Source organism: Staurois parvus, unplaced genomic scaffold, assembly GCF_062004578.1.
Source record: "Staurois parvus isolate SC_StPar_1 unplaced genomic scaffold, SC_StPar_1.0 ptg000287l, whole genome shotgun sequence".
NCBI lineage: Eukaryota > Metazoa > Chordata > Amphibia > Anura > Ranidae > Staurois > Staurois parvus.
The window spans coordinates 18383483-18397571 of NW_028318083.1; the positions used below are offsets into that span (position 1 = coordinate 18383483).

The following is a 14089-nucleotide window of genomic DNA, read 5'->3' on the forward strand; positions in this document are numbered from 1 at the left end:
AAGATACTACAGGAGGCTATTGCTCGGGCCCAGGAGGACTACAAGAAGGCGTTTAACAAAAGACGAAGAGGGGACCTGGTGCTGCAGCCCGGGGAAAAAGTGTGGTTGGCAACAACGAACTTGAAAATGCTATGTCCATCGAAGAAATTAGGACCAAAGTTCATAGGCCCCTTTTGCATTAAGCGGGTGGTCAATGAGGTGGCATACGAACTTGTCCTCCCTGACACACTCAAGATACACCCGGTCTTCCATGTGTCCTTGCTGAAACCAGTAATCCCCGATGCCTTCCCAGAACGAGAATCTCGACCTCCGGAGGCCATAACGGTCAAAGGGGAAGAAGAATTTGAGGTGGAAACAATCCTGAAGTGCCGAAGGAGGGGGGGTCAGACCCAATTTTTTATTAAATGGAAGGGCTATGGCCCTGAGGATAATTCATGGGAACCAGCCCATAATGTCCATGCACCCAGACTTGTCCGGAGGTTCCTTCGTGATCACCCGTGGTGGAGAGATCGGGTGGGCACCCAGAGGTTGCCCGTAGGGGGGGGGGCAATGTCAGGAATCCCCGCTGCGACGGGCTTGGCGCAGGCGCAGTGCACCGCCCCGTGTCAGAATGCGGGCACTGAGACCTGGCCGTCCGCGGCGAGGGAGTTCGCGCATGCGCAGTAGGGACCGCGGGCGCGCGCGTGGCACCAATGGCAGCGCAGGGCGGGATATTTAAACGGCCCTGAGCTGTCATTCAGTGCCTTCTGGTCTTTCCTTGTATCCTGTATCTGCGAACCTGTTCTAAGTAAGTTATTGACCCGGATTGTACCTGACCTTGTTGCCTTCTCCTGCCCAGACCCTTGCTTTGCCTGACCTCTCTCCTGAATGCCCCCGTTTGGATCTGACCTTCCGTTGCTGACCTGGCGTGTGACCCGACTACTCTCTGCCCGCTGCCTTGTACTGCTCCGTCCCCACTGTTACCGACGCGGCCCGTTTGACCCCGCACTTGCTCAGCCATCCATCCATCCCGACGGGATCACCCGACCTCCTCACATCAGGCTCTTCCCTGCGGGAGCCCCTGGCGAATACCGCTACCACTGACAGGCGTGCTCAGTAGCCACGACCTGGTCTCGGGGTACTTCAAGTCCATCCCCACCATCAGGGGCTCTGGTGAACACGTACCCTGGGGCTTAGATTCCGTGCGCTGGGGACGCCTGGCCAGTGGAGTGCTAGTGGTACCGCCTGGTGGTCCCTTACACTATCAGTGAAGCAAGCCATCATTAGGCTGAAAAAACAAAACAAACCCATCAGAGAGATAGCAAAAACATTAGGCGTGGCCAAAACAACTGTTTGGAACATTCTTAAAAAGAAGGAATGCACTGGAGAGCTCAGCAACACCAAAACACCCTGAAGACCACGGAAAACAACTGTGGTGGATGACCAAAGAATTCTTTCCCTGGTGAAGAAAACACCCTTCACAACAGTTGGCCAGATCAAGAACACTCTCCAGGAGGTAGGTGTATGTGTGTCAAAGTCAACAATCAAGAGAAGACTTCACCAGAGTGAATACAAAGGGTTTACCACAAGATGTAAATCATTGGTGAGCCTCAAAAACAGGAAGGCCAGATTAGAGTTTGCCAAACGACATTTAAAAAAGCCTTCACAGTTCTAGAACAACATCCTAGGGACAGATGAGACCAAGATCAACTTGTACCAGAGTGATGGGAAGAGAAGAGTATGGAGAAGGAAAGGAACTGCTCATGGTCCTAAGTATACCACCTCATCAGTTAAGCATGGTGGTGGTAGTGTCATGGTGTGGGCATGTATGGCTGCCAATGGAAATGGTTCTCTTGTATTTATTGATGATGTGACTGTTGACAAAAGCAGCAGGATGAATTCTGAAGTGTTTCGGGCAATATTATCTGCTCATATTCAGCCAAATGCTTCAGAACTCATTGGACGCCGCTTCACAGTGCAGATGGACAATGATCCAAAGTATACTGCAAAAGCAACCAAAGAGTTTTTTAAGGGAAAGAAGTGGAATGTTATGCAATGGCCAAGTCAATCACCTGACCTGAATCCGATTGAGCATGCATTTCACTTGCTGAAGATAAAACTGAAGGGAAAATGCCCCAAGAACAAGCAGGAACTGAAGACAGTTGCAGTAGAAGCCTGGCAGAGCATCACCAGGGATGAAACCCAGCGTCTGGTGATGTCTATGCGTTCCAGACTTCAGGCTGTAATTGACTGCAAAGGATTTGCAACCAAGTATTAAAAAGTGAAAGTTTGATTTATGATTATTATTCTGTCCCATTACTTTTGGTCCCTTAACAAGTGGGAGGCACATATGCAAACTGTTGTAATTCCTACATTGTTCACCTGATTTGGATGTAAATACCCTCAATTTAAAGCTGACAGTCTGCAGTTAAAGCACATCTTGTTTGTTTCATTTCAAATCCATTGTGGTGGTGTATAGAGCCAAAAATGTTAGAATTGTGTCGATGTCCCAATATTTATGGACCTGACTGTAGTAACTTAATACATGTAGTTTCAAACTGCTTAGTGAATTCTTACCAGTTCTAGAGTGTGTAGTCTAGTGCTGTTACATGATTCTTTTCTAGTAGAAGCTCTGTTATGCTGAGAATGCTCTGAAGGTATAAAATATGCCAGGATTCAGCTTTTTTGGCTGTGCCTCAAAGGTAACTGTTATTTTACAGAGTTCAAATGTATGTATTGTTATAATGTTTACCTGAAACTGATTTTCTGTAAAACTATCATATTTTAAATATTTGCTATTCTGTATTTTAAAGAGCTCATGCACATTGAACTTAAGAAAATGCCACTTTTACAGGCATTAGGCATTTGTTTTCTGCCTGTAAACACACATCTGTTAGCCTATGTGTCCATATGCATAGGCATTTTAGAGGCGTATTAAAAGAGGAGCTTTTTGGGCAGAAATACTCACCTAAATGCTAGATGTGTTTAGGTGTTAATGCATTCCAATGGCCAGGATAAATTGATAAAGGATTGTGTAATACACAGCTTTTATCTCCTGCCAGGAGAAAAAGCGTTCAGAGGAGCTGAGCAAATGGTCAGTGAGTCCAAAGAGTTCGACTTCACATGAAGATTTGCCCTCTAGAGGCCATTAGTATATTAGAGAGTATGAATGGCATCACTGCACAAGTAAAATCAATTCTCACTTCAATCAATTCTGTCAATATCACAGACTTGGATTGAGATAGAGGGACAGGAGCAATATATATACTTTATATTTTATTATATACTATAAATAAAAAGTCAGCACACATCAAAGACAAAGTTCTCTACACGTAGAGTATGAACCAACGAGGCTCTCGCAGGATGCAGGAAGATAACTACTGTTATTCCTTGGTTGTTCAATACACAATATATTAACCTCTTCCTCATGTTAAGTCCAGAGAGTTTCTCAACTATAGTGAGTGTGTGTGTAAATATTATCAATTGCAGTGAGTGTGTGTGTATATATATATATATATATATATATATATATATATACACACACATACACACACTGCTCAAAAAAATTAGGAACACTTTTTAATTAAAGCATCAAGTCCATTAAACTCCTAGGATATTGATCTGGCCAGTTGAGTAACAGAAGGGGGGTTGTTTATCAGTTTCATCTGCTTTGGTGTTAATGAAATTAACAACAGGTGCACTAGATGGGCAACAATGAGACGACCTCCAAAACAGGAATGGCTTTACAGGTGGAGGCTACTGACATTTTTTTCCCTACTCATCTTTTTCTGACTGCTTTTCACTAGTTACGCATTTGGCAAGGGTCAGTGTCACTACTGGTAGTTTTTCACAAGTGTGATTCTTTGGTTGTTCAATGCACAGTGTATTAACCTCTTCCTCATGTTAAGTCCAGAGAGTTCCTCAGCGAGTCTGTGTTTGTGTAAATATATCCAATTGCAGTGTGTATATGTGTGTAGCCGTACCCCCATAGGAGCCAGCAATCCGATAGGTCCCTGTGGTATTTTCCCAAGGTTTGGCATCACAGCCGGGCATACGACATAGTCACTCTTTGACTCAGTAAACGGTCCAGGAGTGTTGTTTTTGGTGTTTTTATTTTGGGATTGGGGATGAGTTAGATGCTTCCAAAAGAACAATATACACGATGAGGACATTCACTTTATTTTGCAGCACTTTGAGCACAGTCCTTGTAGGGGCCAGTAATGGACTTGGCTTAGTTTAACCCCTTCCCGCCGGCGCCTCCCAGCCCTTTAAGAGTTGATTTCAGACGCTGGGAGGCGGGGCGGGTGGGGCATGGTTTAGGAATCATGTGACCACCGTGATGCGTCATCAAGGCGGTCACATGATTGGGATAGGTCCCGATCGAAAGAGCGGACCGGGACCTTTCCGTGAGTACCACACATGTGCACAGGGCGCGCGCTCTCAGCACATATGTTTTTTTCTACATGAACGCAAATGTGCGGCCGCTCGGTGTGTAGGTCCAGACGCCGGGAGGCCGCACATTTGTGTGCGGCCGGTGCAAAGGGGTTAAGCAGACAAAGGCACAAATTTCTTCCTTAAAGCAACTTGAGCAGGGTCCCTTTAACAAAGAACAAGATGGACTAAACTCTTTAGGATACCAGCTGGTATCCCCTTTTTCTTGCACTCTCAAGCACCAGAGGGGCAGCAGCTCACAGTCTCTAGTATCTCTCACATAGTCTGTACTCACAAATGTCTTCAGGTTAATGGATACATCTTTCCAATGTCCTCCAGACACATTTGCCAGTGATTCCAGACCAGATCCAACAAGCGACAGTCTATCAGTCAGCTCTAAGGTCTCTCAGGTAGCCCAGCTGAGGGCTCACAAACAGCAAGCACATGGCAGGGCTTCCTAAGGGCAGCAGACCCTCTAGGCTGGACTCCTCCTCTCCAAAACAAGACAAGAAGACTTTAGATCTCAGACTATTTATACCCATTTCCCAGCAGCCACTTGTGCAGGACCCACAAAGATTGGCTGGGACCGTATAAATATTTATAAAGCCCATTTACATCACTCCACACCTATGTTCCAAAACTATTGAGGTGGTACTGGAGATAGAGTGAGAGCAATTAAATTTGCAGCCTGTGAGACACAGAACAAACCCTAAACCAGGGGTAGGCAAACTTAAAGAGGTGGAGATCTACCTGAACAACATAGGAGAAGTCAAAGATCACCGGGCACAGTGTCGCCACCCCACACCGGATTTAAACCTTTAATTGCTGTATTACCGTGTCACAAATGTGTGCATTGCACAGCAAACATGGGTTTAAATCAGATGGAGAGGAGGCAACATATCTCCTCCTTACCACCTGTCAAACACATTTGGATCTTTTTTCAGTGGAGCAGCAGTGTCTGCTGCACTTGTGAATGAGCCCTTGGTTGCATTTGGCAGCAGCATCATTAAGCCTCATTCACACGTAAAGATGGACAGTGGTAAAACCCTGTGGTTGAGTCTCAGTTTTACCACGCCCAATCCCTACCCCCTATAGCTGCTGAGGCAGCAGCCAAAGGCGCACACATGCCACAGCAGGAATTAAACCCCCTGTTGCTTTTGGTAGGTGCTACCACCTGCCAATCGAGACTCATTCAAGTAAAGGGGACCATTCTGCAAGCACTTTGCAACTGCATGATTCTGCAGGGGGTGGGGGGGCAAGGGGTTAAAGCAGATGGTGAGAAAGCAACACAACACAGCCTGCTTTATCCCCTTGTTTGCTGTACTGCGCAAGGTTGCAGGGCACTTGTAGAGTGGCCTTATTCACTTTAATGAGTCATGCTTGGCAGGTGCTAAACCCACCAACCATGACAGGGCATATAACTCCTGGTGCGGCTGCGACATGTGTACACCAGTGTCTACTGCAGCTAAAGGGGATGCAGATGGGTTGGGGATAGTAAAAACACATCTTAACTATGAGGTTTTACAACCCCCCAAACTGCAAATTTAAATGAACCATTACTGTTCTGAGCCCCCTATAAAGGCTGCTTTCACACTGATGTGCTGCAGTTTACCTGCACCTTGGGTGCAGCACAGAGCATCTGCGATTTTCCTGAGTTAGCTTTGGCATAGACTTCTATTATATCCTGCAGGTGTGGTACACTTTCTGAAAGCGCACCAAAACTCTGCATTCAGGAGTTTTAGTGTGCTTTCAGAAAGTGCACCAAATCCGATAATTGAAGTCTATGGCTAAGTGCAGCGAACCTCGCGGAAAGCTGCAGGTACACTGCACCGTAACCGTGGTGTGGGTAAATCGCAGCGCATATGTGTGAAAGCAGCCTTATACTATTATACCCAGTATATTGCTTTACACTGACCTGAAGATCTGTATTTCCTGCTGCTGGCACCACTCTGGAGACCGCTAGCCAGGATAAGAGGTGGAGTACAGTTCATATCACTCCACATGGAACAGGAGCAAGTAGTACACAGGAGACATCGGCTTACGCGGCTCTTGCTCCCTACTACATTTCCAACTTGACAAGTAGTCCCTCTGCATTGCACTCTTTGATGCTGTGGGATGGCAGGTCAGCAAGTCCAGACCGTGATCTACCAGTCACCTGGCCAAGATCTACTGGTTGCTGACCCCCGCCTTAAACAATCACCTGCAGCTTGCACTGTCTACAGTGAGCTAGACCTAAATTTGCCTAACCCAGAATTGCAGCCACAGTGAGACAAGCTAAATTTACCTAACAAAAATTCAGCTCCACTGGATACAGTGAGCCATAACTAAATCTTTCTACTCCTAGCACCTATCTAGGAGGGTGCTACATGTGTGTATCAGTATACTGTGTACCGTGTATTGTCTGAGTGGACAATGCAACACCACAGAGTTTGCAATATTCAAAGGGGTTCATTTGCTAAAACTGGAGAGTACAAAATCTGGTGCAGCTGTGCATGGTAGCCAATCAGCTTCTAACTTCAGGCTTGTTCCATTAAGCTTTGACAAAGAAAAAACTGGAAGCTGATTGGTTTATATGCAGAACTGTACCAGATTGTGCACTCTCTTGTAATCCCTTAAAGCACAGGTGTCAAACTGGCGGCCCTCCAGCTGTTGCCGAACTACAAGTCCCATGAGGCATTGCAAGATTTACAGTTACAAGCATGACTCCCAAAGGTAGAGGCATGATGGGACTTGTAGTTTTGCAACTGCTGGAGGGCCACCAGTTTGACACCCCTGCCTTAAAGACTTGAGGGCAAGCATTTTGGGCATTCCCAGCCTTTCTAAAGTCCACGAGTCAATAAAAGCTCTGTTATCCTCATTGTTTACGTCAAACTGGGGGGCACGTATGCATCTTTTTTTCTGCTCCTATTGCCTAACACATGCCCCACTTCTCGTGGTTGAAGAAAAGAAAATTGGTTAATTTTTGTTTTGCCTTTAAAGGCATTTTCAATTTCAGTGTGAAGCAAAGTATTTATAAACATAATGGCTTACCTAGGGGTGAAATAGGCTACCTTTGCATTAGACACCATGCATATGGCATGTTAGGGATGTACAACATAAAATCCTGGCTTTTTTTCCCGCACCTGGGAATCCCAGGCAATGCATATGGCCACCCTTACATGTACTCAGGGGCATCCCTAGGCAGATGCAGGGGGGTACGCGCCGCACCTGGTAACACCTATCGCACAGGGTGACACCGGACCTGCTCCACGAAAAGGTAAGTTTTAAAGCAAGCCGACGATCCCCGCAGGATGGATCAGATTTTCAGATTGAGCATAACGGATCAGACTCCTTGCTTTAAAACTTACCTTTTCATGGAGCTCGTGGAGAGATCAGTTAACCCCATATAGGTTGCAAGTGGACAATCCCCACAGGATGGATCGGATCTGCGGATTGGGGAGGATAAGGGATTGGACTCCGATCCATTATGCTCAGTCCGCAGAACTGATCCATCCTGCGGGGATCGTCGGAGGGGATGTCATCAAGTGTTACCGCACCAGGTGACACCAACCCTAGGGACGCCCCTGGCTCTACGCAGGTATACACCGGATCTTGTGTTAACCTGTGTATAGTATACAGATGTATTTTCCAAACTCAGAGAGTACATGTGCTCTAAGTGGGTGTTCTTCAATACCGGTGTATACCCATGTACAACCATTTTTGTGTATGGGTGGCAGTACGCAACTCCTGGGTGAAGAAAAAAAAGCCATCATTTTACTTCCTATGCTGGTGTGCATGAGGCCTAAACATTTTAACCCTTTGAGGACCAAGGGACGTATTTGTCCCATGTTTTTAATTGCGTGTATCATCTGATTAAGAACTTAAAACTCTTTTCTTTTTTTTTTTTTTTGGTTTGAGTCAAAAAGCTTTTTGCCAATTATTTCATGAAATGGCTTAGTTACAGCAACTGAAGTATACGAACTTTAAAAACAAAAACATTGATTCTTTTGGCGTTCCAAAATCTTACGGTCCTCAAAGGGTTAAATGGCAAAGCTAAAGGGCCAGAGGATACGCATCTTATGGAGGTGGTAGGAAAGTCACATCAGTTACCAAATCCATTACTCCTTTGAGCAGATGTGGTCATTCCATACACTAAGCAACAGGGAATCCCTTCAAATACCTTGTCACAAACAATGTAGCACAGAAGTATGTGATAGCATTGCAGTCTTTTGTGTCTGCAGCACACAGGACAACTCAGACAATCACTGGAAGTCTCAGAACAAAAAAGTATCTCATTCACTCAGGAAACCTGACCTGTGAACTGTTAACCATTGTAGTACTGGCAGCTGAAATGATGGACAGCATAACCTAAATGCAAAACTCCATGCACGGCTCAGCCTTGCAGTTATTGAATTGTGGCAACCATGATCCCTTTTGTGCCCAGGATGGTAAAACTTTACTGGTGTATATGAAAAAAATATATTTGGAATACTTGATTTCCCCAAAATATATATATATATATATATATTTGGAATACTGTTTAAAAAGGTAATTCTTCTAAATTTGTACTGATTAAAGTCACTAGGTGTGTTGGTACTTCCTAAGTCCTTACCTCCTGTGCCAACCTCCTCTGATAAGTGTGAATGTGTAATTAGCTGACTTAAGGTAAATGTGTGAACGGTATTACATATGTTTATTTGTACTAATTGTGTATCACTGTAATGAAGTTTAATTATTCACCTGATATCTGCTTTCTTACAGAAGTCGACATTCCCTTAAAGTTCGGGAACACAAGGTGTTGGGACCATATGTGGATGGTTTATCCCAATTAGCAGTAACAACATTTGAGGCAAGTGTGTTTAACCCATAGTAATAAATAAAGAAACCTTAAAAGTGGTCTAACGATTTTGAAAGCTGATCTGATTGGTTGTCATGAAATACAGAGCTCGAGTGTTCTTTGCACCTTTTTTATTAGTTGCAGAGGAATACCCACCATATATTATGTACACCTTTGAAAGGCATATACTGGAACTGTTTTACCTGACAAATAAGTTTTAAGGCAATGCACAAACTCTTGTGATGCAGCCATTGGAGAGTGACAACACTTTTCAGAGTCAGCAGCTGTGCAGTGTATGTGCGCATGCTTCTCCTACTGCTTTTCTTATGGTAAAAAAAATCAGCAAATCCATCCTGACCTCTTTTTCTTCCTGTAAACCACATAATCACTCACATTCACCTTTTGGACAAAAATAATAAATTTACATGTTTTGCAGGTAAAAAAATGCATTTATTATTTTTGTCCAAAGGAGCCTGTAAAGCATTGCACCAGCGATCAGTAGATTGCTGAAGTCATGCAGGTCTCCTGCAGATTTATTTCAGATACTTATAGCGCCATCAATTTACGCAGCGCTTTACATATATATTGTACATTCACATCAGTCCCTAACCCTCAAGGGGTGTACAATCTAAGGTCCCTAACTTACATTCATACATACACATATTAGGGCCAATTTAGACAGGATCCAGTTAACCTACCAGAATGTCTTTGTTGTGTGGGATCAAACCGGAGTACCCGGAGGAAACCCACGCAGGCACAGGGAGAACATGCAAACTCCAAGCAGGTGGTGCCGTGGTTGGGATTTGAACCAACGACCCTAGTACTGCCAGGCGGAAGTGCTAGCCATTTAGCCACTGTGCTGCCCAATCTGTCAGAATATCTGCTAGCCATACGGGATGTACGGCCAAGCAGATATTCTGACAAGAAGCTTCAATGAACTACCACATCGCTCCACAGCGCTGTGGTAGTTAATTGAAAATTATAAGCCGACAGCCGCTAAGGTTGCTGGGACTTGTAGGCACTCATTCGTGGAACTCTGTAAATGAGTGATGTGGCCGTGTGGGCGGAGCCCCACATGGCCATGCTGTTTTCAAGTCTGACAGATAGTACGGGTTGATTTCTTTCCGTACTATCTGTAAGACGGAGGGTGTGTGTGTGGGGGGGGGGGGGTCTGAGACTATGGGAATATGTTACATGTTCCACCCTAAAAATGAGTGGAACATGTTCCAAAGGTGAACTTATCCTTTAACCCCTTGACTCCGACATCACACAAATATGCGGCCTCACAGAACTGGGCTTTTTTCCATGGGGTTCACATATTTGCAAACCTGTCTTTGTGCTGGGAGTTCACCGCACAGCGGTCTCCCAGCACAAAGACCAGGGTGTCACTGAGAGCCCCTGGGTCCTGTTCTAACAACCGGGACCCTGGACTTCCGATTCTGGGTCACATGATTGCTGTGATAGCCTCTGATTGGCTATCACAGTGATCAGTCACTGTACAGCTTCTCTCTATGATTGGAGGAGATACATTGTATCTCTCTAACTCCTGGTATAGAGGGGAAAAAAAAATATACGTAGATCAAGGTGTGATCTAGTTCAGTGCCAGGTTAAGTGTTTGGGTCAGGGTCAAAGGTCTAAAGGTTAGGGTCAAAGGTCAGGATTTTTTTTTTTTAATTTGGTATTCGTGTCAGTAAAGCAGGCCATAGACGGGGCGAAAACCGGGCGGTTTTCTTTTTAAAAAAACGAAAAATCAGCCGTTCAATCAGCCGACGTTACCACCATTGGTAAAAAAAATCGGCTGATTTTCGTCCCGTCTACGGCCGGCAAATATAATAGCGGTGTCCCTGCAGAGAGCTCCGCTATTATATTTGTCATTTAAAAGTATAGCAAAGTTGCAACATTGTATCTATTTGTATCCATTTCGGATACAGATGTTTCTATTCAGATACAAATAGATACAATGTTGCAACTTTGCTATACTTTTAAATGTCAAATATAATAATGGAGCTCTCTGCAGGGACACTCCGCTATTATTTTTGACATTTAAAAGTATTGCGGTTGCAACGTTGTATCTATTTGTATCCGAATAGAAGCATCTGTATCCGAAATGGATACAAATAGATACAAATGTTCGTCTTCTTTTTCTTTGTCTTCATCTTCTTTTTTTCTTTTTTTCCTTCTTCTTGCAGGTTACAGCTAATGCGCATTTTTTTTAATTGGTAAAAAGATCGGCCGATTTGCCCATCATTGTGTGAAAATCGGCCGATCGACAAAATCGGGCAGTTTTTTTCCCAACATAACCGATTAAAAAATGTGTCAAAATCACGAAAAACAGCCGACAAATTCTCCCACTAACGATCCGAAAATCGGCCGATTATTCTTTCGGACAAATTTTTGGCTGATTTTCGACCCATCTATGGCCTGCCTTAGTGTCAGTGTGTGTTAGGTAAAAAAAACCCAATAAAACAAAGTACGCACTATTGTTTCTGGGCTGTACTATGGGTACAAACAACAAATAACATATATGGCATGGCTGTGATCGTCAAGAGCTGGACAATTTATTTTGGGTTGTTCATTGGTGGCAGGTTATGGTAGTAACAAGAAACACACAGCTAAATTTAAAAAAAAAATATATTTTTTTTACTATTCTAGGCCAGTTTTCCTTTAATAATAAAAAAAAATCAGGAGATATCCATTACCATTTACCACCAAATGAAAACCCAATTTGTCCTGAAAAAAACAAGGTATAATTCACCATTAAGATTTGTTTTACCCTTAGGCGTGAAGGGGGTTAAAGTTAGTTTTATATTTTCCCAGTGCAATGCTAAAAAGCCCATTGATTGCCATTTTAATGTGAAGCTGGGCTTTTCTCATAAAGGGCAAAGCAACCAAATGCCTTTCTGTCCAGTATACATTAATACCTTTCCTTTGGTCATCCAATACTCCATTCTGTGTCTGACAGTGAAGACAGACATCCCTGTGTAAGCTCCAAGTATTTCCAGTTGGAGCTTATACAGGGCTGAAAACTCTCATGTGGCAGTTCTGGCCCAATTGCAAAGCACCAGTGCTGTCACATGCCCTTTCATTTCCAGAAGTCATTGGTTACTGTTGTCGGTATCTTGAGCTAAGATGCAGCATTAAAGCAGCATCGAAAAAGCGGCGCCATTTAAGAAACGTTATGCAGGCATTTTGACGACAGCAATGCTCAGCTGTCAGAACTCAAGTATCCCTCATGCTTATCCAGGAAACCAAACAGGAACCTCTATTTCACGTATGTTGCTTCCTGGTTTTTCAAGCGTTTGAACACATGTTAGGCGTTCGTGGGGAGCACAGTGTGATACTATCCTGGGCACTGGCTTATTTCCAGAAGTCAAGTCTTCTACTGCAGACTACATAATCTATTCTTTCACTGTTGTTATAGTAGATGTGTTTTTTTTCCCTTTGGTCTAACTGTAAGAGTCCCTTTGTGAACCTTTTCTTCTTTTCTTTTGATGGCCATTTATTTTTCTAACCGAATATTATGTTGGAAATGTTTGCTTGTATGGCAATGGCCATGTTACTAGGGGTGTATACGCATGATTTATTAGAAGCATAGTTATTGAAGAGGCTTAATGAAGGCATGTGATTGTGATTGCAGGGCCTAAAACCATTTTGGCCTGCAAAAGATCAGATAAATGAATTTGTATAATTGGAGATCTACAGAAAAAAAGTTAATAGTTAAGAAGCGGTGTGGGGTACTAATCTTACTTGCCTTGTTCCTCAGGCATATTTTTGAGGAGAAATTTACAATAAGCAGTTTATCCTCTATCTCCTTTTTTCTATTAGATAATTCAGTTTGCAGCCAGCAAAACAGCCGACTTGAAGGAGTAAGCACCCAATATTTGGTTGCTAGATCACAAAGCCTGAGATGAGAAGCTAAGTCAGGTTGAGTCTCCTAGCTACCTTCAACATACCCCTGGAGTTTAAACTGTGACCTTAAATGTGCCTGTTACGTGAAAATAAATGTATACTTCCAGTTGTAGTTATGTTAACCAGGTAGCAGCTGAACAATGGCAAAGTTATCATTCAGAGAATATCCAATTGCCTCTCGGGGGATCAGGAAGGAATTTTTTTCCCAGCAGGAGCAAATTGGATCATGCTTTGCTGGGGTTTTTTTTTGCCTTCCTCTGGATCAACTGTGGGTGTAGGATTATAACTTGTTTTTTTCTATGGTTTAACTGGATGGACTTTTGTCTTTTTTTCAGCCAGACTAACTATGTAACTATGTAAGAGCTAAAAATATCTGGTGGAGAAAGAAACCAGGGCACCATGCAAATCCATTGCAGCAGCAGCATATAAACACCAGTGCTTAATTATAATGTGACACGTACCTAATATTCTCTGATAATCTTCTAGCCAATTAAATATAAACTGGCTAACACCATTTGGCTGAGAGATATCCTCTTTAAATTGATTAGTGCTAAGCTGATTGTTGCTTGTGTCCAAACAAGAGGCAATGCGATGTAATAAACTAATAATTCTATTGACTTCTCTTTAGGGGATGTCGGCATTGGCAGTTTTCAAGGTCAATTAACTTTTTAACACTGATATGTCACGCATGAGTAATCGTAAATTACCAAACAGGGCTTTTCACCAACTGGTGACATTATAAACCCTGCAGTAACGGGTATGTGTAAAGCAAAATGTGATATTTAGTTTGATAGTAAAGACCTTTGGTAGTGTACAACTTTTTATTCTGGCTTTAAGTCCCCATGTACACGAGACACTTCTGAACGATGGAAACTGACTGCTGGAAAACGTAGATTAAAAAACATCTGTTTAGCTGCATTTGCATACCGCGTTTATGCACGTTTATGAGCGTTC

General features: G+C 43.5%; 1 protein-coding gene across 6 annotated transcripts in view; it reads left to right on the forward strand.

The window, feature by feature from the left end:
- LOC149458413 (kinesin-like protein KIF13A) overlaps positions 1-14089 on the forward strand; it is a 156157-nt gene that overhangs the window by 30229 nt on the left and 111839 nt on the right. For all 6 annotated transcript variants that reach the window (XM_089682272.1, XM_089682273.1, XM_089682274.1 and 3 more), the window contains exon 4: positions 9151-9238. In XM_089682272.1, the coding sequence (XP_089538398.1) occupies positions 9151-9238 (88 nt within the window). The remainder of the gene's footprint in view (positions 1-9150; positions 9239-14089) is intronic.